The sequence below is a fragment of the Neltuma alba genome, unplaced genomic scaffold (assembly GCF_004799145.2).
Source record: "Neltuma alba isolate B1F8T4 unplaced genomic scaffold, ASM479914v2 tig00004039_pilon, whole genome shotgun sequence".
NCBI lineage: Eukaryota > Viridiplantae > Streptophyta > Magnoliopsida > Fabales > Fabaceae > Neltuma > Neltuma alba.
In genome coordinates, this window is record NW_021633537.1 from 68147 (window position 1) to 94871 (window position 26725).

General features: G+C 32.8%; 2 protein-coding genes across 4 annotated transcripts; both read right to left on the reverse strand.

Moving 5' to 3' along the window:
* Nucleotides 1–3719: 3719 nt before the first annotated feature.
* LOC114743496 (protein IMPAIRED IN BABA-INDUCED STERILITY 1-like) lies at nucleotides 3720–9989 on the reverse strand. Of its 2 annotated transcripts, none has more exons than XM_028931706.1 (9): nucleotides 9170–9989; nucleotides 8267–8551; nucleotides 7714–8031; nucleotides 7070–7297; nucleotides 6642–6739; nucleotides 5920–6007; nucleotides 5265–5792; nucleotides 4596–4728; nucleotides 3720–4237 (listed from the first exon to the last, which is right to left on the reverse strand). In XM_028931706.1, exons 1-9 carry the CDS (start codon nucleotides 9518–9520, stop codon nucleotides 4212–4214), a joined length of 2055 nt encoding a protein of 684 aa, XP_028787539.1. In that variant the 5' UTR covers nucleotides 9521–9989; the 3' UTR covers nucleotides 3720–4211. The 2 variants fall into 2 exon arrangements, with proteins under 2 accessions (XP_028787539.1, XP_028787540.1); XM_028931707.1 differs by lacking the exon at nucleotides 9170–9989 and adding an exon at nucleotides 8701–9148.
* Nucleotides 9990–23216: 13227 nt separating this feature from the next.
* On the reverse strand, nucleotides 23217–26409 carry LOC114743495 (uncharacterized). 2 transcript variants are annotated; one of them, XM_028931705.1, is made up of 4 exons: nucleotides 26114–26409; nucleotides 24912–25034; nucleotides 24322–24384; nucleotides 23608–23688 (listed from the first exon to the last, which is right to left on the reverse strand). In XM_028931705.1, the coding sequence occupies exons 1-3, from the start codon at nucleotides 26340–26342 to the stop codon at nucleotides 24323–24325; spliced, it is 414 nt and encodes a 137-aa protein (XP_028787538.1). In that variant the 5' UTR covers nucleotides 26343–26409; the 3' UTR covers nucleotides 23608–23688; nucleotide 24322. The 2 variants fall into 2 exon arrangements, with proteins under 2 accessions (XP_028787537.1, XP_028787538.1); XM_028931704.1 differs by lacking the exon at nucleotides 24322–24384 and having other exon boundaries at nucleotides 23217–23688; nucleotides 26114–26397.
* Between the last annotated feature and the right edge of the window lie 316 nt (nucleotides 26410–26725).

Below are 26725 nucleotides of genomic sequence, written 5' to 3' on the forward strand. Positions count from 1 at the left end.
ATAGTTTACAGCTATAATAAATTATTTAACATATTAATAGTGGCTCTGCGTCAAATGTGAATTGATTTGTTACAATTATTCTTGCTACCCGTTTATGCACATTGCGTGAGATCCAATGAAAACTACATTGTGGTGAATTATACAAAAGATATAAATAGTATAATTTATTATTTACTTTTATGGCAAAAAATACTATTTATTTTCAAAGTAACATTGAATGAGTTGTGGATTGCTTTGGCCAGAAAAATTGTGTATTGCAAAAAAAACTAATTAAACTCACCTATTTTTAATACTTGAAGGGGTCAAACGACTTGTTTGTTTTTAATAATAAGTCTCCATGTTTCATATATTTAAAGAATATTTTGGGTATAACTAAAGGGTAGTTATCATAATTTTAAATAATTTATAAGAGCTAATTAAAAACTTAATTTTGAGAATTGAGTAGAATATTTTAATGTAAATAATAAAAATAGTTAAGTGTAACTTTAAAATAATTTTAAATATTAAACATGTGTTAAGTTATTCTATTTTATATTATTTTATTTCTTTCCATTTAATTTCTTTTTACTTCCTTCCCTTCAGCTTTAGTTTTATTTTTATTTTTAATTTTTAATTTCTGTTTGAGCTTATGGGCCCCATGACCATGAGAGGAGGGCGAAGGGTGAGCTCGTGTTCACCGTCTTCCATCGTCGAGGACGCTGGCAGCTACAAATTTTCTGAGCAATCTTCACACATTTTGAGATGGGGGACATCACTTCTGACTCCGCAAAGCCCTACAAAGTTGGAATGAAAACTGCAATAAATAAGGAGTTGACACCAAATGGAGCCACGGAGTTAATCAAACAACGTTATATTTTTCCCACATTATTTTAGTGGGTTTTGTAGCTGCAACTACAATTGGTGAAAATCATGAAAGTCAAAATTATTTGGCTAGACTTGCGGCTACTTCATCAGCTTGTTCTCATCTTTGAAGTTTGATGCTGTAGGAACTGGGAACCCAAACCGAACAGATTCGGAAAAGTCAACAAGGGGAGTGTCTGTGTTTATAAGACTAATTTATTTTATTGAATAACAAATATGAACTCTTTGAACCTTGGCCACTTAACTTTTTGTTTTGTTTTTTGGATGAAAAGGCACAGTACTCATAACAATATTCAACCCCAAAAGAAACAAAAAAACAAAAAAACTAAATATTATAAACGGGGTAACCTTAAATGCCCCTTAAACCTGTACTTCCCCCTCTCCCTTCATGTCCTCGTTTATTTCTCAGATGTCCAGCAGCATCCCCCACCGGCGGCGACACTCACCCTCCCTATCCTTCCTTGGTTTCTGAAAATCTTGTTTCTCAGTGGCCTCATGAGTTCACCGGCACGCTCATGCATGCCAAAACAACCTCACCTACAAACTCCAAGCGGACCTTGCGTCCGCCGCCGCCTTGCTCTCATCTTCCTCTTCATCCTCCTTCTTGCTATTGCTACTGGCATTCCCTACCTCATTTTCCACCCTCAAGCCCAGGCTACACTGTTCAAGGCATGTCAATAAAAGGAATGGACTTTACATCGCCATCGTCTGAAATGGTCGGGACTTCGCTGGAGTTTGATATCAGAAACAGAAGGTGGGATCCCTGAAGACATCGGAAATGAAGGCTCAAGTTCAGTGTTGAAAAATAAACAAGGAGCAAAACGAATTTCTATGAATGGGCTCAGATCTACATCGTCACCGCCACTGTCGAAGGCGGGAGATGCCGCCGCCGCCACAGCCGCTAACGAGAGATGCTGCGGCGGTTGCCCCCTGTACATAAGAAAACGGACAGATGAAGGGGCAGGGGAGAGAGCTGAGAGAGGCATTGAGAGAGAGAGAGAAGACGGGCAATAATGGAAATCACCAGATTCGAGAACTTTTATTTTTGGAAAACCAGCAAATTAATGGGAATGATTAGATTCACACGTTGATCAAAATTATTTGAGTTGGAAAATTTCTATTGGCCAGAATTCAGATTAACTGATATTCTAGGAATGTGTCAGTATTTCTCCTCGTTCTAAGAGGCATAAGAACGCCATAAAGGGAGACTCAACTCCATCCCTTACACACCGACATCTCCCATCTCAACGCACCAGTCGGATTGGCTTGCTCTGCCATCTCCATTCATATTTTCTAACCTTCTTGATTATATGCATCATGCATCAGGCGTCATCTAACCACATAAATGGCCAGTCTTTCTCATAAGGACACATACGAAAAGTTTGAGTTTTGTTTTGCTAGCTAAGAAATACTACCTCCTATTCTTAATATAAAATCTTATTTGATTTTTATTTTGGTTCTAATTATAATACTCTAATCCACTTTGTCTTTTATATTTTTGTATTTTTTTCAAGATAGTCATTCTAATAATAAAAATTCTAGCTAATAAATTTGATTAATAAGAATATTTTAGGAAAAACAATACCTATTTATTACAAATAACTAACTTAATTTATTTCTTTAATCTTTTCAAATTAGTCAACTAACTCTTAAAATTAGGATCGGAGGTAGTAGTAATTATTTTCTTAGTTTGATCTTGTCAATAAAATATAAGAGAGATTAAAATATTTTGCACGTATTTAAATATAAAACTCATTCAATACGGAGATATACTCGTTTACATGTATGGGTTCATTTCCCCGCATCTCCATTAGTTTCTTTTGCAACATGTAACTCATTCAATGCAAGTTTTCTAATAAAAAATAGTAATTTTTTGGTCATAAAAGTAAACATAAATTGTACTATTTATAATTTATTTTTTACAAATACAACAATACAACTTTCATTGAATTTCATGCAATTTGCATAAAGGCGTAACAAGAATAAACATAACAAGTGAATTCACATATAAAGCAAAGTCAACGTTAATACTTTAAAAATTTATTATATTTTAAAACTATGATAACTTGAAATTTTTATGTATATTTTAATTTATTTTTATATTTTACTCATCTGATTCTAATTATAAGAGTTCATTAGGAGGCTGGTATTTGTCTTAAATAAAAAACCTCAAACCAATTTTATCTTTGATATTTTTTTTTCCAAGTTAATTTGCTTAAGTTATAAAGTGGTATATAATCTAAGGTTATGCAAAAGTATTTTGGAAAGATTGGATCATATTAGTTATAATTAAATAATCTACCTAGTTTATTTAATTTATTCAATTTAGTTAAATAACTCTTATATTAAGCACTGGATAAATAATTTATATTTAAAATTGTTACAACGTTATTTTAGGAGGCACTTGTTTAGTTTTAGACCAAAACGACAAAAATTCTATGCTCCTATTAAATGCAAAAACTAGAAACCAGAATAATTACACATACAATGGACTAACTTATTGATAGAAATACTATCAATATTATTTTTTGCACACGGAGATGATCATATTCATGATATTTTATTTCATGATACATTTATATGTTTTTTTTTAAATTTTTTTCCTCAGAATTATTAATGAAAACATTATAAGAGTATAATTTCTAAATTATAACATGATTGATCTCATATATTATCTATCATTACTTTTAGGTGAGGGCTGTTGCATTAGGAAGCAAGAAAAAGCAGCAGAGTTTCATATGCTCTCATATAATTGTTCTCAAAGAAAAAGAAAAAGAAAAAAAATAGATTTACTCTAACCTCCTCACCAACGGCAATAAAACTGTCGAAAACAAAATTTCTTAAGAATACCGTGGCCGTTGGGTTAAATAGTAGATTGATTTCTTCCAAAAGCTCAATCCAGTCACGGCAGATCCATATATACATTGCCGGATGAAAGTTGCAAGTAGATGGTGAAGTCAATAGAGGCAAGTCAGGAACGCGGTTTCGATCATACAGGAAAACGGACCAAAAATCAGAAGAATAATATTTCCATAGCCAAAAACCTTTCTCTTCCATTTTGACCCCCGGTTTCAGGTTGTACAAATGACGAATTGAAGGCTCAAGGCGCTAATTATGCCGCCGGATAACCGCCTCTTCGTCAATTCTGCAGTTTATTTGTTGCGCATAGCCATGTGATTGGAGAATGGAGAGATGGTCTTCTCTTACAGGAAAGAGATTTCTTGTGCCATCTGATATGATGTGCAACGGGAAGAGGAGAGTCTTTTTCTGGGTTGGGGAGGGATGTGTGTTCTCCTTTTCCTTCCTCAAAGCAATTGGCCCACTTCCTTCCTCAGTAAAAGTGATTAACATTATACTTGCTTCCCTTGCTTCTTACCTGCAATCCACAGATAACGTCAGGAAGAAATGTAGCATTATTAAGAAGAATTCTTAGATACACATAACATATCAGTAGGTTGTAAAATAAGCCAACGAAGATTCATTAAAGTTGGTGTTTCACGTTGTGGCACCATCTAAGAATTTATAGCCTTAGTCCAATCCATGTGGAGTTTTCAGACAACTAGCTTTTGATTCGTAGTTTTTCACAAGATATTTAGGAACAATAAGTACAAAACAAATGTAGATATATCTATTATAATTTTTGAAAACCAACCAATTGTGCAATTTTTTGTTCTTTTAATCATTGTGGGGGTGGAGGAAGTGAAGGCTATTGCTACTTCATTTAGCTGTCCCACCTCTTTGAAACCAGGTTTTTCGGACTGTTCGGCGGATGTGGCGTTCATGTTTTTCCAAGAGCTCATCAACAGTATGCATTTGAGATAGCAGCGGTCCTGAAAACTCAACCTTCTCTCCTTGGTCCTGATAACTCTACAAGGCAGGCGGTGAATAAGAATTTATATGTAAGGACGTGTATAAATTTCAGTTCGGATTCACATCTAACGAGTTGACCACGTACCGATTGTAAGTAAAATTTCTAACGTCAATAAATGCTCATTTTCATCCATTTACAATGCTAAATAAACAAGTTAAAATTTGGTTTCAAAAGAAAATATGATCAACAATCCTCAAATAAATTCATTTTCTTTACTATTGCCTTCTTCCGTTGTCCAGTTAACAGTCAAGACATTAACTAGCCACTTAACTATCCAAGAAGGAGATCATTTACTTATTCTCATGTTAGCAAGAAATCAAGTCATTCACGTGTCTCAAACAATAAATTTATTTCAATAAATTTAGGCTTTCTTTTGGTTTTAAATTTCAAAAATTATACCTTAACATATCACTTCGAAAATTTTTCATGGAAACACAAGATACCCTATCTTTAAATGGGGGACAGAATAATCTGCAGAAAAGAGGCACACGAATTTCATATATCAATGTGATCCGGCTTCTGCTTAACTTACCAGGTTACTTCTCTTGGATACTGAATCCTCTCTATGGTAAAGTGCCATAGATAGCTCCTGCGAGTGGTATTCGTCAGAAGCATCAAAAGAATCTGGGCGATCAAACTTGCTCCATTGATTTTGCATGGCAAGCTTGGGGATTTCAAATGGATCATGATTCCGAGAGTTGGAGCGTCCCAGACAATCCTTATTTTCCATGTTTCTGGAATCAAAGTTATTCACCGAATTTGGTACAGCAGACTCCAATGGATTGACAATATGCCCCCTTGAAATAGATCGGCAGTGGGATCTTATTGAAATGTCATCTTTACGTCTTTTTGCCCATGCAAAGCCACTTGATGTGGAAACTTGCAAAGGCCCAGAAAAGGGAATATCTCCTTGAGATGCATTTTTCGTATGGGAAGCATCATCTGGTTCGCCACTAGATGGCTTTATTTCCTCCTTACTTACATTGGTGCTCCCTTCCTTGAGGATGTGGACTGACCTGCCATTTACCCTTTGGAACTTCTGGGTTTGACTTGCTAAATCCTGTAAGAGGACATTAAAACATTCGATGAGAATTTACTTTCCCAGGGGCAACCAGACCCTTCACATGGATTATAGTGCACGTATATGAGATGAAACACAATGAAGCAAGAGAGAGAGTAGAATAGACCTCTGTTGGGACTAATTTGTTGAATCCTAGTGGCTTCCTTGATGGTTTTCTCGTTTCAGGTCCACGCGCTCTTCCACCAATCTTTTTCCTACAAGTTCATTGCAGTTGTTTAAATAAGAGCTGACAAGCAGACTATGCTAATGTAATTGAAACTGCATAGAATAAAAACTAGGAAAGTTCTACTACATGTCAACTTCACAATCTTAGATGGTAAATCTCCCCAAAACAAACCCCTTCCAAGAGGGAGAGGGAGAGAGAAGTAAAACTATCGAATGCTCCAGCCTCGGAACTGAAACTGTCCGTTACTTTGTGTTATTTTGAGAAGAACATAGCTTTTTCATCATCATCTACCAAATGCATAAATTTATATTTGCAGTAGCGGATTTAATTCAATGATTGCATAAGATATTTACTGCTCAAATATTTACATTCATATGACATAAGACAAAAGAAATGATCTAATCTAATCTACCCATTATACCAGCGATTCTAACGTCAAGAACTAGACTAAATGGAGACTTCTTCGTAGCTATTCTGATACAGCAGTTTATAGAGTCATGCCAGGTACTATATCAAATGACTGTACATGCAGATACTCTCTTGGATTGACCGTACCATCTAGGAGGTCATCAAGTGCTAAAAGCACATGCTGATACATACCCAAATAAACCTCTCGTTTCCCATAACTATTTATAGAACATACGAAGAGGATGAGATCTCACCTCCTTGACTCCTCCCGCTGTTTCACATCAATCTCCTTGCTAGGTGGGTATACCGGCAAGCTTGATGGTTCACAAGCATACGGCTTTGTTTTGAAATACTGAATAATATGATAATTTTATCAGGCTAGAATACTCCAAATTCAGGGTCAATGCTTCATAAAGTCAGAGCTTGTAAGCGTGATGAAGGAATTTGTTCCATAATCAATGTGAGAAAGAATTTGACATTATAGCATTCTAGGATGCATGAAAACACAATGCTCAGAATGTACGATCAAAAATAAAATGGTAGGTAAGAAATTAGAGAGAGAGAGAGAGAACTTGTGCTCTGCAGTGCATATGATTTGAAGACAGTATTTGTTTCCCATGCCAACTATTATGTCAAACGAACGCATTTCGAGAACTGCCAACGAAGTTGCAGGTTAAGCTACCTGTGATGAGAGAGCAGAAGAGGCAGTTCCACGTTTGTATGGTTCGATGGAAAGAAGAGTCTGTAGCAAGTTCACACTAGTTGAAGGCAAATCTTTAAAAGTCTCTCTGAGACAACTATTATACGGTTGCTGTGGCCTAAACAACGTTGCATGAGGGAGTCTAGACTTTTTCCAGTATTCTTCAGGTGGAGAGCCACAAAGCTTAAAGATTTTGTGCAATTGTTCAACCTACATGTAAAAATAAGAGTGAATCGAGCATGGCAATGACAGAAAAAAATAAAACATAACATGGAATTTTTTTTATTTATCATTGACCATCAGCTGATTCATCTAAATAACTTCAAAGAAGGGATCCTGGGATTTGTTACTTTTTTTAATACAAGATAAAGCAAATAATTATTACCATCTTTAGCATAACTCTTTTTTCCTCTGTATCCAATTCCATGTCATAAGTGAAATTAGAGGCACACCATCACAACCAAAGCAAGAGTATTGATATGCGATGGGTTAAGTATGAACTGCAACAACTTCCCGGACAATAACACTAAGATTCGTCGTTGGGTGGAAGGGGGAGTCTGATCAGAATCATCACATATAGTAATAAAAGAGAGTAAATAACCCAGACATATTGAAAATGTCACTACCTCTGTTCTCCCCTGAAGGATAGGCTTCCCAACAAGTAGTTCAGCAAACACACATCCGATGCTCCAGAGATCCACAGAAGGACCATAGTCAGTTGAACCTAGTAAAAGTTCAGGAGGACGGTACCACAATGTAACTACACGGCTAGTAAGGGGCTGTCTGTGCCCAGCATTTGAGAAGTTCGCCAGTCCAAAATCAGCCACCTTTAGGATCCCTTCATTATTCACTAGAAGATTAGATCCCTTGATGTCACGGTGCATTACACCCCGTGAATGACAATGGTCAAGTCCAGATAACAACTGCTTCATGTAGCACTTAATCTGTACCGACAAAACGACATGTTCAATAAGATAAGGCAACAAAAGGATTGAATCATAATTTTCCATTTATAATTTTCGTTTTTATTTTGTTGGCCATGTGCTTATGGTAAATACGTCACGATCACTTGATCCTTCACATGATGTATGATAAATAAAGAAACACATAAGGAAGTCCTTTTGTCTCCGGACACATCCATAGAATTTCCAGGTGAATAATATCGGAAAGTTGGCATACCTGCGGTTCACTAAACTTGATATCAGGGGAAGATAAGAGCCCCGTAATGTCATGTTCCATATACTCGAATACAAGGTATATGCTACAGGACAATTTTGAAGTAATCAAGCCCTCCAATTTTATAATGTTTGGATGATCAAGCCTTCTAAGAATCATAATTTCTCGAGCCATGAACCGAACGCTTTCCGGCTCAAAGTTGTCAAACCGCACCTTCTTCAGAGCTACTATCTTCCCCGTCTCAAGTTCTCGCGCTCGGAAGACACTGCTGTATGTTCCTTGACCGATCTATTCATGCAATTTGCAAATGCAATGAATGTCAGAAAAATGAGTAAAAGTAGCAGAACCAGCAGTTACACAGTATGCAATTGTCTGAATAGAAATCGAAGCAAACTTTAGATGACGGAAGCAAATCCTTTAGTTTTGCTGGAGTTTACCATAGAAAGCCTCATCAGCCGTCGGCTATAACTCTTTCAGTTAACACTGATTCTGAGGAGTCATCTTTACTAATTGTATATCTATATCCATAAAAATCTACACAAAACAACAATTTCTTGTAGACATATGATCATTTTTCCCTTTTCGATAACAGGTGCAATAACGACGCCGCCGAATCTCCTAACTTTCCGACACCAGTAAATGTGATTCCTCTTATACATAACACAGAAGCTTCTTTCTCTACTTTACCAGGACAGAAAAGTGGATGTATTGGAAAATAACAAGAGAAGTATTATACAGACAAGCTTGAGAAATTGAATCCTTGAAAATTATTTCGTACAGTCCACAAGGGGATATTCCGAATCAACTACTAGACAAAAACTCTATGGATAAAATTTTATCTGAGAACGCTACCCACAAAAAGAACAGAAGCGAACTCAGAATTGCGAATAGGATTAACAAATCAACCTTCTCAAGTTTCTCAAACGCATCAGCTCGGAGGGGCACCCAACCCTGAATGGCTTCACCGGCGACGGCGGTAAGCCAACCCGGCCAACCCGCAGCTACTTGCTCTCCTTCTACATACTTTTGCAGATTCCCCAATCTGAAACTATACGACTCACAACCTCCATTTGAACTCGCCCTTCCCGACTCACCCACCTCGCTTCTACTCAGCCCCACTGACTCGCTCTTCTTCTTCTTGTCTGACTCACCTAAATTCCTTCCCGAATTACCCGTACCAGCATTGCCACGAAACACGCCGGAGTGGTCAATAGCAGGCGTCACCGACACCGCCTGCTTCGCATTCACACAACCCATTAATCAGCGTCACCAGCCACCGCAGTGCAGAGGCATATGATCAGCGACGACTTCCAGGCACGAACCTGAGTTCCGCCCAGATCCGTTCAGATTCTGGGACTGCCGCTTCCAGACTCAAGTCAGCTGGTTTGAAAATTGCAGAGCAAGATTACAACAGTAGAAGGAAATGAGTTTTTATACTACGTATTGAGCAAGCATTGGAAATTTGGAATGTTCTATAGTGCTTTCTTTCGCTTTCTGGCTTGTTTTCGTCCTCTGTAGCGGCAATTGCGGGAGATGAAGCTGAATGGGATTTGTTTGAACCGGAAACAGAAGAGCGAAATCAACGGAAAGATGGAAATGTGTAATTGTTATATGCTGGCTTTTTGAGAAGAAACGAAAATTTTAACACAAAATCAAGATAGTGGCATTTTGGATTTCTGACCTTTTATTCTCTGTTTTTGTTTGGACTTTGGATTTCTAATTTGTTTTGAAAGCCATTAATTATGAGCTTTGTTTGTTTGTGACTGTGTGTGCCATTGCTAAGCCAAGCCAAGTAGAATAGGAAACAGTGCAAGCGGGGGAATTGGCCGGGAGGGGAAATGGAATGGCAATTACGACTAATTGAAAAGCGCGTGTGCCGCGTGATCTCGTCAGAGGTTTTTTTTTCTTTTTTTTAAGAAAATTTTTCCGGCTCTCCCTCTCATTTTTTAGTTGAGATGTTTAAATATTCGTTACGCACTTGGCATTGGGTTGTTGTGATCTTGACTAATGGGTCTGAATGTGTTTTTAATATTTCCACTTTGTTTGAATTTAAAATTCGAAGATGGTTCTGTTCAAACGCGTGATACGGAGATATCAATAAAAGGGACCGTATCCGCGTCAACTGTTCGTGGAAAATTTGATCCAATGAGAAGGAAAAAGAGAAGAGAAATGACGTGCTAGTATTGAGTTTTTTTTTTTTTTTAAAATAATATGTTTCCTATTCTTTTTTAATTATTTAGGCTTAAATTTTTAAGATTATGATTTGGAAATTTCTGCTTCCAAACATGTACCAAATTGGGGGAAGCCCTTAACGGTACTCAAAAAAAAGCTTTGAAACTATATTGTTTAATATTACTATCTCTGCTCCTAATTATAAAATCTTATTTATAGTCTGTAAATGAGGTCTTATAATTTAAATCAAAAGTAATAATAATCTAAGATCCTTCTTCATTCACAGAGAGATCATAATTCAAATAAGTATCTATGCATATAAAAAAACAATAAGTTATGCAATATGAGGGTTAAAAATTCAAATTATACCCATTTGATTATAAATGAATCATTTTGAATTGATCGAATTATTTTTTTTACTAGCATCAAGAGATTTTAGGGAAAAAATTTATAAATATTGAAAGTTTCCGAGTTAAAAAGATAAATGTTCAAATATTTAAAATGGCAATGAATTTTATAAGTTTGAATTGTGAGACTCCGCTTTCTGCATACTGGCAACATTCTTGAATGCTTGAGGGATGGTCAAAGAAATGGAAATGAGGATGGAAGTTCAAAAATGAATGAGTGGCCTAATAAAGGAAAGCGTGCTTATTAGGTTAAGATGTTGGGACCATGTACGTCAGAGGGCAGAGTAAAATACCAACAAGGCAACAATGCCTTATTTGCTTTATTCTATTTCGGACCCAACCCTCCTTCTTCTCTTTTTCTCCCATCACTCAATTTTCATTACATTATCTCCAACTCATTATTATTGTGTTAAAATTACTGAGGTACCAAGAAAATAATGTAATTATTAAAAAATCTCATAATAGATAAATACTACTAGCATGGATCGATTGTCATTTCATGTACCAATACTTTATTTACTCCCTCCGTTCCTTATTATAAGAGACAAATAACCGAAATACGTTGATCAAAAAAACAGTTAAAATTAGTTAAGAACAATTAATGTGTAAAAAGTATAATTTTTTTCCAAAAATACCCTCATTAATAAGGAGAGAGAGTATGAGAGAGAAAAATTAAATTATTCAAAGAAAGAGAAGTGGAAGGGAGAGAGAGTGTGAGTTGGAGATAATAAATATGGGTAAAATAGTAAATCAACACAAAAAAGTAGAGACAACTTGTAAGTGTCTCTTATATATAAGAACATGCCATAAGCATCAAATGTCTCTTATAATAAGGAACGGAGGGAGTATTTTTTTATATTATCGTTTAGTATCTGATGTTTTTTCTAAATCCTATTACCAGGTATCTGAACAATTGACTAATTCAGTTCAAGACCCGTGGCTTTCTTTTCTATAAAAAATGTCTCCTCTAGGATTTAAACTCGAGACCAGAAGAGATCTAGCAAGGTCTTATACTGTTAAACTAACTGTTTGTTGGTTGTATGTTGTTTACTTGTTGTGTAATTTTTGGGTAATTACATTTCTTCCTTCAAAATGATTTTCCATATTATTTTTTTAATTTGAAAGGCATGCACCAATTACATGAAATTATAAATAGGATCGAGTCTGCAGTTTTTTATTGATAAAATTTTTCTTGTAGGTCACTGGATCACGAAATTATTTAGACCAAGATAACCATTATTTCGACCCAAAATTTCCTCCCATTTTTTGGACCCTAATTGCCAATCTCTCAGTTTTCTTACTCTCCAAACTTCATTTTCCTTGGGCGACATCATACTAAGATGTGGACCTCAATCATCCTTTATGTAATTTCCTTTGTCAAACAAAGTAATTCTCAAAGAAGAAAAACATTATAAAATAATCTATCCAATCACAGACATGGCATTTGTAAATAATGGAAATTTGGTTTGGATTTGGACAATGTACATAAGTTTTGATAACTCAATGATAAATCATTTATAACCCAAGAACAATGTGTTTAACGTAATGGTACTACCAAACTATATAAAAAAAATAGTTATAAATTGTATGCAAAGTATCTATAAATTATGAAATCTCAACAATGAATTATTTGAAAACCAAGTTTTTGTTGTCTAATCTACCAAGACTTCGTAATTTGTAATTGTTTTATCTACAATTTATTAAGCTCTCATAATTTACTATTGCCCATAATTTTCTGGTTATACATGGTTTTATTTAGCGTAATTTCTCAAATTAGAATTTTTTTTGTTGGTGTACTCTGAAATTAGAATTTTAGATGTCATTAAACATGTCTAGCGAGCTTCCTTGTTCTTGCAAGTGATCTCCCCTTATCCAATTATATTTATTTCCGTCGGGGGAAGGGAATTTTTTTTACCAAAAAAAAAAACTTTCTTCGTCTTTTACTGATATTTTATATCATTGTGCTTACTCTTTTTTTTTTTTAAATTTTTCCCCTTGATTTTATACATCAATCAGTGTTCTGCGAGAAGTATGGATTTGTTGGCAATTTGGAGTTTTAACAAATGAGAAGACTTTCTAAGAAAATAGTAAACGAGATCTCAAAATTGAGAGATGTTCTATATATTTTTTATACAGGGAAAAAAAAAAGCGATGTCAAGAGTAAGAGTACTTACAATTTTTGTTCTTCCTTTGATCAAACAACGGTTTATATTTTTCCACATTAATTTAGTGAATTTGGAGCTGCAATTGCTGAAAACTATGGAAGTCAGAATTATTTGGCTAGACTCGTGGCTGCTTCACCAATTTGTTCTCATCATTTAAGTTTGATGTTATGGGAACCTAAACTGAACGGACTCGAAAAAGTCAACAAGAGTTCTAAAGTCTAACCCGCCCCCCTAATAGTTTATATATTTTTTAAGATTAATTTAATTTATTGAAAAACTAATATGAACAATTTGAACCTTGAAGGCCCCTTAAAATACATGGTGACAGGATGAACTGAAATAAATAAATAAAAAGAAAAGAAAACGAGGTATCAATGAAATAAAATAATATGAATCATTAACTATTTTTTTCCCAATATTATCTCTATAATACAATCCAAACAAGCTTTTAACCGTTGAAAATATAAACTGGAGCTATAGAAATAAAACACTTTTTCCCAAGTCATCAATATAAAATAAATGTATAGCTACACAGTGCAAACAAATATTGGATTTAGAGAAAATAAACATAGCGAGAGGAGAGGTGGGACTTTATCTGATGTACGAGGGATGAGATGAGCCATAACCTTTCAGGCGGAGGATATGATTTTGATATTTCAACTATAATTAGTGTAAAACAAAATTAAGGTGAAAATATTATGATGCAGTTATGGTTTAGGAAGGAGGAGTAATGGGAGGGGATAAGATAATAATTTGAGAGTAATAATGTAAATGGAATAGGCTGCAGATATATAGGGCCTTCTTCAACCACAAGGCCAATACCTAACCACTGCAACTAAAAGGAAACCAATCTCATCATTAATGAGCAGTCCCCTTCCATTATGGCTTCCTCCCACTCTCATTTCAATATTTATTCTTACCCCACATCCTGTTTCCTCCTCTCTCTTTTTTTTTTTTTTTTTTTTTCAGGACTCTCGTTAATTTCATACCATAAATTTACTACTGAGACCCCCTGTGTTAAGAACCCCAAAAAAAAAAAATTTCTTTTTTTCCTTCTTTACGAATGCAACCAGAAGATGATAAGTATTTTCTAAATATGAGTAAGGCACTTGTCACTATCCTACACCATGCTTCTCAAAGCGAAAATTTCAAAAAGTATTATTTAAATTTTAGAATTTCATATCAGTCTTGTTTTCTATATTTTACTGACAATGAAAAATAAATAATAATATATTTTAGTATGAATTTCTGATTTGAAATTTTCATATTCAAGTGATTTTTTTTTGGGATATTCCCTTTCTTAAATGCCCACACACACATAATTCTTTCATTTTTATTTATAAGTTTCAAATTTAGAAAGGGATATGGTCAACTTTATAAGCTTTAATTTGAGTTTTTTTAACATTTAATGTATGTTTTCAATGTCACTATTGAATATTTCTTTCTTATTATATTTTTTCACACATTTTTTCTTTTTTTTTTGCATTTATTATAAAAAATTATTTAGAAACAGAAGTCTATTTTTAATCTATTTATTATTTATGACTAATTTTAACTAATTATTTAGTATTTATGAACTAATTATTTAAATTAAGGAGTGGACGGAGCATACCCAAAAAAAAGAAAGAAAATAACAGTGCCAAGTCACGTTACGCAGTGGAGACTGGAGACGGGGGAAAAAAGGTTCTCTCTTCACTTAATTTTTTTTTTTCAACTTAGCTCTGTGTTTTTTTTCCCCCGTTTTTTCGCTCTCACTGTTCAAAAGCGTGAAGCAAGCTGCTGGCCTGTTCTCGACTTCTCCCTTCCTTTTATAAAGCAAAAGCAGATTGGGCACGTTCCTGTGTTTCCTGGATTTAATGCTCCATCATAATAAATTCGCTGCTTTTAACCTTTTGCTTTTCCCGGTTGAACCCTCATTAATTTCTAATTCATTTTATATGATCCTAATAATTTCAACTTTTTCTTCTTCTTTTTTTAGTTATAAACTTCAAGGGAATGCTTCTGAAATTGAATTGAGATATGAAATAAATCTCACGAGGGACAGGAGAGTAAATGCGATCGATGGTCTATTTTGATTCCCATTAATGGCCTTCTCCATCTCATCTCATAATTTAAAAGCCAATATTAAATGTCACTGGAATTTAAACAAACACGCAACAAATAATTTTCTAGTTATTAATTGTCTTCTATAATTATATGACAATTTACGCGCGAAACCGACGACACTTGCTCTTTTTGGTTTCACACGTCATCTCCTTAACCAACATCTTAAAATAAGTTCTGTATGTGAAAATAGGACTTAGTTATACACTTATATATAGAGTTTAACATAACTTAATTCAGATTAGTAATGATTCAATATAACTTTCAAAATTTGGTTAATTGGTATATTAAAAACTGTGAATATAATTTTTTTTTTCCACATACAATAGGAAATATGACCTCTGATCATTATATACGGTTCAGTTGACTAATTTGATAAGATTGAAAAGGTTACTAACTTATTTAATTATAGTATCTATGTTATATAATCCCTTGAAAATACTTATATACATCATTAAATTATATATTAATATATAAGAGTAACAAATCAATTTTAAAATAATAATAAATATAAATACTTTTGGGTAATTTTTCAACCTTCTTTTTTTTTTTTTACCAGCATTTATCAACCTTCTCAGTCTCTCTTAAAACTTATGAAATAATATTATGAAGAAAATATGGTGGGTGAGGTGGGTCAAAAGTTGGTGAGGTGATGTTTCCTGCCGAGTTTCCAACATGTGCCATGGGCAAAAATGTAGCTCTGTTAATGATGTTATTTTTTTTCATTCGCATAGTGCTAAAATTTGATGCCTGATACTTATTTCATAGTATTATATTAATATATCATATTACAAAATAAAGTTATTTCCCAGGCTACAAGAGGAGGTTGATAAAGGCAACTAGAGTTTTGTTTTCTTTTTGCTTCGTTTGTTTTCTTAGTGTAATTCAGTTTTGTTCCAAAAAAAAATTATTTAGTTATTTTCTTAACAATTTAAATTACCTCAGATAATTACAAAGAGGAAGTACTCTAATTTAATAATATTAGGAAAAAAGTCAGCTCCCAGGGTAATGACATATATATGGCGCATTATGTCTGGAACATAAAATTAAAAATTAAAATTGTTGACATGTTCCACGAAAAAGGGGAAATGTCAATTATCAAATGATCGGAGCACCCTTTCCAGGAATAATGATGCGTGTGATCATTCATGCGGCACCAGAAACTCTGCTTTCCCAAAAGTGAGAGATAAATGATGTTTTCATTTAGCGTGCATCACACAGCGTAATAATGAAATCTACTGCCTCAAATCCTGAAGAGTTTAATCACTAATTTGAAAATATAAAAAAATTAGTTAAATTAATTATTTATAATAATTATAACATTTTTTTTATATGTCTTATAATTAGGACTAAAAGTAGTACTTCTTTAGTCCTATTTATAAAACAGAGAAATAAGATATTTTTTAGTTCTATATATAGGGCATTAAGAGAAATTTTTTATAGAGATGCATAATTTGACCCTTCATTTATTATTGTGTTAACTTTTTTTATATGAGGTAACAATGTATATTAAATAGAGATAAAATTATAAAATTTTAAAATTTTAAAATTTTTTTTTGAGCTGAATGTTGTTGAATTTTAAATTAAAGTTGATAAAATCTAAAGTTTCCTTAGTCTGTGCGAAACATATTGAGAGTAACTTATAAATAAGACGATATGAGTATGTGTTATTTTTTCTAAATTACTCACTTTAATCTTATGTATTGTAACTACCATCCTAATGAAAACTTCTTAGAATCAATAAAAGTATTTTACAAAAAAAAATTATAAATTTGGGAGACAAAATAAATTGAGATATTATACTTATAACCAAATCTAACCCTCAATGTTAACTCTTTTTTTTTTTTAATCAACATACTAATTCTTATATTAAAGATCATATCAATTTTATGAATTGAAAATAATATTATACATCAACATAGCAAATTAATGAAAATAAAATATATCGAGAACATAATAGACATTATATATTTTGCATCATATACGGTGAAATTAGAATTAATTCTCCCCATTGTAATCAAATTACCGAGTTAAAAAAGTTGTACGCAGATAACAGTGAATGAAATTTGATATACAGAAATATAAATGTTCATTTTTAATAACTGGCAATCAATTTTTGTTGCGGCTTCTCATTTGCATACAATTCCATGGTGATGTTGACTTTAATTTTGTTGCCTATAGTGAGATCTCTTGACAAAGGAATATAATTACAAATCATCACGAAGACAAATTGTGTTGGCCAGCTTAGCTAATTATTGGTACCCTTCGGGGTACTAAAACCACACGTCACCTCATAGCTCCTGTTATATTTGGCTCCCTTGGATACTTTTGTGATATTCATTTTTAATCATATTTTATTTATGTTTAGTGCTTCTAGTCAGATGAGGAAAAGGGAAAGTATATTTTGTCATTAATATAAGTCTACTTCTTTTTTTTTTTTTGCGGAGTGGTAATTTATTTACAGGTATGTATATATATTAAGTAAAACAATATGGTTAAAAAGTCATTAAATGTCAACATAGAGATAATAAGGTTTAATATTTTTTAATTACCTGTAAAACATGTTGGATGTATTAGGACTAAGGTGGAAAATTATTGTGGAAGTTTTTACTAAGCTGTTCTAGTCTTTTAAAATAAATTAGAAACATAAGATGTTTTAAGAAAGCTAATTTAATTTGATTCTTAGATGTTTGGATATCATTAAAAATGCATTCTAAAAATATTTTTTTATAAATCAAAACAATTTTTTTTTACAAATTTACTTCGTATATTGTAAAATCACTTTTAAAAAGATTTACATCTAAACATTTCTTGTTCAAGCTACTTTGTATTATTAAGTCTTAATTGTAGAAATAAATAAATAAAAAAGTTTGTTAGTGTGTTGACTAATGGCGACTAAGCCTAAGTAGCCATGGTGGTGAGTGACATGCTAATATTATTCAAAACATTCATTCGCCAACCCCTCCCCAAGTGGCCAAGTCATTATCCATTATGGCGTCCCCTCCTCCATTCACATTTGTACTTGCCTCAATAATTGGCCAACTTAACACAAGTTTATTTATTTAATCCAATAATGGAGTAGGCCCTATTATTTACTCACCCTCGTAGCCTTCTAGCTAGACCCCCTTTGCCAAATTCAAACCCGAGGCAACCAACATTTATCAGGCCCTGCTTTTTCAGATCAATGTTTTGGATGGGTTCGCGTGACGAGGGGCTTGCGAATTCCACTCCGTTTTACACTTCACAATCTCACGTACTCTCGCTACATAGTATAAGGTGTTTTAATTAGTTCACCAGAATCAATAAATAATACTCCTCTTATTTTTAATATATGACTCAATTATTAAGTTTATTTTGATATTAAATATAAAACATATTTCTCATATTTATCAATTTTCTTTAAATTACCTTTATAGATACTCTCTCAACCATAATTAAGTAGAAAAGGAAAATAGGATATTAAGAAAGATGATTATGGTGTTATAGAAAAAATGTGTCATTTTTTTTATAATTAACTAACTTATCTAACTTCATTAATCTGATCAAATTAATTAAATAGGTCTTATATTAAGGACAGGATGAGTACTACTTTTATTCTTTAATATAAGAACTACTACTTAACTAAGTTGAGTATATTAAAAAATTAATTAAATTAATTATCTGTTTCAGATATCTTTTTAATTATAACCATTTTTATATGAAAACATTTAGATATGTATAATCAACATGACTATTTTAGAGAGTAAATTACAAATTAACGAGACAAAATAAATTAAGGTCTTATATTTAGAATCAAATTAGATTTTTAATTAATTTTTATATTAAGGACTAGAGATAATACTTCAATTGTTAAGTCTGTTGTAAATTAATTTTTTTTTCAACTTTACCTATGTTAATTTGGATTATGAATAAGAGAGAAAAATAATGAAAAAAAATTATATCAACTACTCTACTTTTCAAATGACTTATATTTTAGACTAAACTATTCTTATAAAAGTAACTTACATTATAGAGTGGAGGGAGTAGTTAATATATTTATTCTCTCAAATAAAAAATTAGTGACTACAATTATATTTATCATTACCAGGCTTTATTTTTATTTCTATGGATACTATTTTATTTATCTATAAAATTATTTATTTATCATTTATTAATTTCCCTTTCGCATGTGAAACTGGCCATGCGTCAATAAAAGCTACAAGAGTCCGCGAAGTCAATGTTAGAAGATGCCTTTTTTGGTTCAACAAAGTTGTGATGATGAATTGCCTAAGTCAAATTGGATAGTATTTTAGGAAACTTAATACCTTGGAAGCGGAGAACTTAGTAACATAGTACTTTATATGTTCATTAGATTCTTGAAAAGCTCATCACTCTCAATTAAACCATTTAATATCACCCGTGACATGGTCTATGCACCAACTTTGGCAAACACATTACCTACTCATTAATATTTAATCTTCGTGTGTTGAAACGCTACCCAATGCAATCTGCATCTATTTCTGCCTTTTTTTTTTATACTATCTTTGGTTTTTAATACAAAAATTTGTTTGATTTTCAATTTAGTTTCAAATTTAAGATTCTAATCCATCTTGTTTCTCATATTTTTTTTTTAAGGTAATCTTTATAGTAGTTGTATATGTTAAATATTTTATCAAATAGTAGTTATAGCTAATACAAATGACTAGCAAAGATATTCTAAAGAAGACAATACTTATTTATTATAAATAACTAACTTAACAATTTTTTTAAATATATTCAAATTTGTCAACTAGCTTTTATTTTAAGACCGAAGATAGTAAATTATGAGCAATAAAGTATAATTCTAAGAGTGAAATGATTTAGGAAGAATCATTATGAGATCCCAACTAAAAAACATAACAATTAAAACATTCTAATAACATGCAAAGAACATAAAATTTATGTTATTTCCTGTATTAAAACTTGGGAAAATCCTAAAAAAAAATGACTATTGAATTTTAAAATTCCAAACCAAGAATTACTACAAAAATGTGTTGTCATTTGCTTTTCGAATGTAGTCATTTTCTTTACAAGTGTAGTAACTAATACTGATTTGGAATTTTAAAATTCAACAATCATTTTTTTTTGGAATTTTTTCTTAAAACTTCTCATTATATGCTATTTAATTGGGATTTGACAATGTTTTTGTGTTCCCAAGTATGGGGTAAGACCCAAAAAAAAAAATCAAGCAAAACAATCAGACGAAAGAGATTAATATCAAGATTTTTTTCCCTAAATCCTCCAAAATTAAAGGGGGCTCCAAAATACAAAGACTTTGAAGATTCTTTTAACAAAAAAAAACAGTTAAATATTTTTATTATCTCTTTCCCCCTATTATATTTAAAATTTGCTGGAAATAAGTTTTCCCCAAACTTTCCGGCAATTTAACCCGTATCAATCAGGTCAAAAAAAGAAAAAAACCCGTATCAAGCATCCATTTTCTAATAAACTGTACTATTTACCAATAGTGAAAATACTATTCATTCTACCAATAGTTATTATTCAAAGTTCAAACACAATTATACCTTATATATAAGACTTTAATTTATTTTATTTTTCAAGCCAGTTTACCTAATTTATAAACTAATATATAATCTAAGATTAGAGAAAAACAGAAATCAAGTTATATTTATTATAATTAACTAATTTATTTCATCTGTTCAACCTATTCAAATTGATTAAGGACAAGAGAGAGTATAGTATAGGGTAGATATTACATGTTTTTTGTCCTTCTAAGAAATGTATACATGTTAACCTCCCTTATAACCAAATATTAGTCTCACCCTTGGTCAGAAATAAAATATGAGGTGAATAAATGTTTAAAAATAGATATATTGAAGAAATGGGCCCCAATATTGCTGGCATTTGACTCCATCTGACAATATCTAGCGCCTTGTTCGGAACAAGGAACTCTCACTATACATGTAGGAACCTGTCAATTTCTTTACCCTGGCCATAAGTGTGCATTTGATCGATTTCCATTCACATTTCTTATGAAAGAAGACTTCAAAAACCAAACGAACAAAGTGGTGGGAGTGGGATAAACCATTTAGGAGGTGTTTGGTAACATGAAAAAAATATTTTTAAAAATTTTTTTTTTGTAAAACGAGATAAATTCTTTTATATATTTACTTCATGTACCGTAAAAATATTTTTAAAATTATGATTTAGTTTCTATCTAAATATCTTTTAATTAGTAGGTTAAATCTGACGGAGCAGGACAACATGCGGCCTTCAATTGAGACACAGAGGGAAAAGACATAAGAGAGAAAGAGAGCTTACCTTTATTGGTTTTATCAAGTAAATTTCATGTGCCTTGTCTGGTTGTTTTCCTGAATGTCAGCTAAAATGAAGTTTCCTCCAATGTGCGTGTTTGGGAGGCTTCGAAGTGTAAGGCAAATGTCAAAGGCAGGCAATCCCACATGATTGGGATTATGACATGATATGATATTAGACGAAGACGACAAAGCTTCCTAAGTCAACTTAAGTTGGTTTAACGCTGAATACCAGCAAACATGATAATATTAATATATCAAACCCATATGATATACTACCTCCGGTTCTTAATATAAGATCTTGTTTGACTTTTATTTTGGTTCTAAATATAAGACCCCAATCCATATTGTCTCTCATATTTACTCAATTTTTTCTAAGATAGTTCTTCTAATAATTATAGTTCTAGTCAATACATTTGATTAGCAAGGATATTTTAAGAAAGACAACACTTATTTAGGACAAATAACTAACTCAACTTACTTCTTTAATCTCCTCAAATTAGTCAACTGGCTCTTATAATTAGGACTGGAGGTAGTACTATCTCTGGTTCTTAATATAAAAACCAGTTTGATTTTCTATTCAATTTATTTTATCTTTTATATTTATCTACTTTTTTAAAATAATCTTTGTAATAGTTGTACATGTTAAAGATTTAATTAAATGATAGTTTTAACTAATACATATAGTTAGTAATGATATTTTTAGGAAGACAACGTTTATTTATTACTAATAACTAATTTAACAAATTTTTTTAATTTACTTAAATGAATCAACTAACTCTTATATAAAAAAAAAAAAAAAACGAGGTTGTAGGTACTCTCCGCTCTATTCTCTTTTTTTACAATTTGATTACCGCCTTATGCCAGTATTATTCCTACCTTGTCTGTGTCAGTTTACACACACCCTCCCCTTCGGGTTTGTGGAGCATCCAAGAGCCATTTAGTACGTGTATCTTTTGTAAATACTACATACGCTTCATAAAAGTTAATTAAGAGTTAAATTTAACGTAAAATATAATATTTTAATTTATTTTATCTCTTAAAAAAACTATTTTATCTTTCATACTTATTTTTTCCCCCTTAAGTATTTTTATTGATTGTATATATTAAAAAAGTTTGCATTAAAAAAATAATGTCAATATAAATAATTTATGTGGATATTATTAAAAAAACAACACATATTTTTAATAAATAAATAATTTAACTAATTTTTTAATCAATTTAAATTAGTTAAATACATCTCATACCAAAGAGTGAGGATAGTATATCAATCTCAAATCAAATTATCTGTGATTTTTAAACAATATGGCTCTTTTTTAATGCTTGGGCATAAAAGTGCCTTAATGAATAGTAGGAAGGAAAAAAATTTAAAATTACTAAATCTCAAATAAATTTTTACAAAAATAAATTGTCATTTATCAGTTCAGCATTATCAAAACCTATCAAAATGCTGATACCAAATCTCATTTAGAAGTTAGTAATTTTATTTATTTATTTTTTTTTTTTGTGAAGGTTCTCCCTCAATAGTGACATCACATAAAATTTAATATGAGAAATAAGAAAGAACTAGACTTTATATTTAAAATCAAACTCAATCCTTCAAATAAACCTTATATTTAGGACTGGAGGGAATATTTGATTTGATTTTGTTTATTTTGTCAATGCAATCAGAACTTTGACATATCATTTGTTGGTGGCATTAGGTAGGGATTCTCCCTTTAAAAAGGGTGGCACCTCGTGCCTCTGGACTTAACTAGTGTCATATCAAATATCGAAATCTTGGATGTTTCATGGTTTTGAAGAAATAAGTGGTGATAAACCAAAGAGTTCATCAGTGACACCGAAATTAGGCGAAAGTCCAGTTCATAACGGCAGAAGACAACAGCTTAAAGCAGTGCCCTTATCCAAGTGCGTGCCTGGATATGTCAATTCTCAAGGAGAGTAAAGAACCTGACTTGTTTCTTCCAAGAAAATCTCAGCTACCATATAATGTATGGCCAAATAATGGTCAGAATTCAATTTTAACAATCTGACACGTGGATCTCAAATCCTGATAAAAGGAAGATTGAATCAACAATTGCATGCAGTGGATTATATGATATTGATACTTACGATTTTCTGTCCATTGGAGATTCATTCCCCTGTCTGTGGCAGCTTGCACGCAGCTGTATTGTCTTTAGATTTGTATACGCCAAGCATTTCAGCTACTGTTCTGCAACGACACTCATTTCCTGGCCTAATCACGTCCCCATAAACAGCCATCTCTATTATATCGAGCTCCTTATCTGTCAATTGTTCCACAAGTGTTAAAATTATGTGACGAACAAGGGAAACATTTGAGCACCATCTTGTTTTTCTTTATAAACAATAAAACAATGCGTGATATGTCTCATGCATGCAAGTCAGTTATGGGTCAACACGGACCTTTCTCATTCTAATCACACCCTAATATTCATCTAGAACAGATTGCCAGTCATTGATATCCGAAATTCTCGTTATAAGCAGTCATAATATGTATTTCTCACACATTGGCTTTGAGTCTAGCTCTCCTGGATTTATGAGTATATGCATCTCTGGCCAAACAATACAATAATTCATGATCATGGTCAGAATTCAGAATTGTCACGTTTAAAGTCAAGAGGGAGTGGGACCGAAACTTGTACGTGCGGTTAATTGTCAGTTCATCTTTGATTCATCCTATCTCGGAATTATCAGCGCCTGAGATTTGCACAAAGTTCTTTCACAAAAGAAATCATATAAAGCAAGAAAAAGGGAATACCATTTTAGCTACTAGCTAGATGTTTAAATTATTTCGTGCAAAGGTACTAACAAGAACTCTGTATTTCTCAATTTTGCCAAAAGTAAAGAAAGAAAAGAAAAGAGGGGCAAAAAAGAGAAGGGAATGGTTCCAAGAGTACATCAAGCATGCAGCTGAAACGCTAAAGTTAATCCTCTCTTTATGAGGCACATGAACTTGAAACCTGTTCAGAAAACGAAAGAACTTAGATGTATAGCTGTAGGTATTAGCCGTCAGGTTCTTCAATTAAATTATGACATTCGGAAAAGCTAGAAAAAATACCTATGTGGTTTGTTTAAAGAAAGGCCGAGCAACAAATAAGTAAAAAATTCATCCATTGTCCTTTAGCAAACTTATCATCAAACACGAGCAAGGAAGATTAACAGCTAAGTATATAGCAGATATTGCTTGACAGATGAAATCCCTAACATGGGAGAATTTGCAGTTGAAATAAATCAAGACTATTATTTATGAAGTTTCAAACTATGGATCCTCCATCTAAGAGGAACTTCAAAGGAAGGTAGAAGAAAAGGAAGCTAAGCGAATTCAGATTCGAATGACACTGAATAAAATTTTGTCTTCCATTGGAGAGCAGGACCAAATAAGGGATGAAAAACTTGAGGAATATGATAAGGAAAATGCATAATGAGTGAAGGGATAAAGTCACATGACCCTCAAGATAAAGACAGATCAGTGATCAAGAAATTATACCAGAAAAAGTAATGTCACATGAGTAGCCCTTCAGCTGAGCTGGATCAACCTGATCCTTGTCCGACTTGAATCTGTTCACTCTAGTTTGTAGTATTTGACAATTATCTGCTGTGGATTCACCACCTGCAACAGCACCTTACATCTCAGATAAAATGATTATCACAATACCAATACCAATACCAAACTGCCAAGTAGAGACACAAGCTTGTATGCTCTGCTCATCTATCGCTCTCTACAAAAAGTAAAGAGGGAATAACCAAAAACAGGTCTTATCTCACAATGAATAACTAAAAGAAGCATTCTGTCCACAGATGGCACCAAAACCCCAAAGAACAATTTTAATGAAATCAAATAGCATCAATGTTATTTTGTGTCATTGAACATTATTTTGTAACTACATTTCTCATCAACTCAACCTCAATCAGAGGATGTGATTGATCAATTAATTCCCTTCCGAAACAAAATGGCAGAAACAACATGGAGTAACATCCTGCAGAAGTCACCGAAATTGATGATTCCATCATATTCTGCACATTATCATTCTTAACGCTACTTTAACGGTATGATCATTCGCATCATTAGAGCCAACGCATATAGTCATCCGTCGCAATTGTGAACTAAACAATCTTATTCAGATGAGTTATTATTTTCTTTAAAAGGATCCCTCATCTGTTCGTTTCTATTGGCCACAAAGAAAAGTATTGAGTATTATCACTTGTAGATCCACATGTATATGCTTGCTCAAATAAGTCCACCTCCTTAGCTACAAAGGACACTCATTTTTCAGCCAAGATCAACTTTTGAAAGGATAAAATCTACAGAAAGATAATAAAATTTCCATTCATTGCCACGTAAAAATGCTGACGCCATGCGCAACTTGACCGAAAGCATTATTTTTATATAAGCCTCCCCAACCCATCTTTTAATTACCAGTCAATTCAAAATTTTACTATATCCTTTGTTTACTCACTGGCACTTGGTTTTATCCCGCGAATGCGGCTGCTTCAGCTTTTCCGCAATCCTAAGACCAATCAAAATTATATACCAGATGGTCTTTAAGAGGCTACATTTCTACTTGAAAATTAGAAAACATCCAAAAACAAAAACCCAGAATAAATGGAACTGGCAAGTAGAGAAAAATTAATGGCTTAAAACTCGAAGTGAGGGCGTAGATAATAATGTTGAAAAGGGAAGGGGGGAACCTTTGGAAAAGGGAAGGATGTGATCGTACTCGAAGCAGAGGCAGCCGTGACAGTTGCCGAAGCGCTTGCAAACAATGTTGCCGGCGGCGTCTTTGCGCCACCTCTCGGGATGACGGCCGGGCACAATATCAGCCTTTGCCCAGCAGAGGCTCTTGGCCTTTGAGTCGAAGAACCTGGGCCTATCATCGCCGCCGCCTCCTCCGCGAGAGCGATGTGGCGACGAACTCATCCCTCCTCTCTTTCGTTCGAAGGACTCACCGATTGCTTTGCTTTGAAAACAAGTAAAGAGAGAGAAAAGCAAAGGAATTTGACATTTCTTTATTCGAGGGGTACCAGGCACGAATGAAAACGGATAAAAGAATGAAGAGGGCTGGTAAAAAAAAATAAAAATAAAGGGTGAATCATAAAAAACTAAAAAAGATTAAAAAAAAAAGGGTGGGGAAAGATGAATTTGAGAAAAGTATGGTTCAGAATTTATAATCTGTCATAATTACAAATAAAAAAATTTAAAATAATATATTTTTATAATTTAAAAAAATTGTAATGAATACTTTAATATTACCGTTTTACTTTCTTGATGTTAAAATCAGTTTTTCTGGAAGTTATGATAAG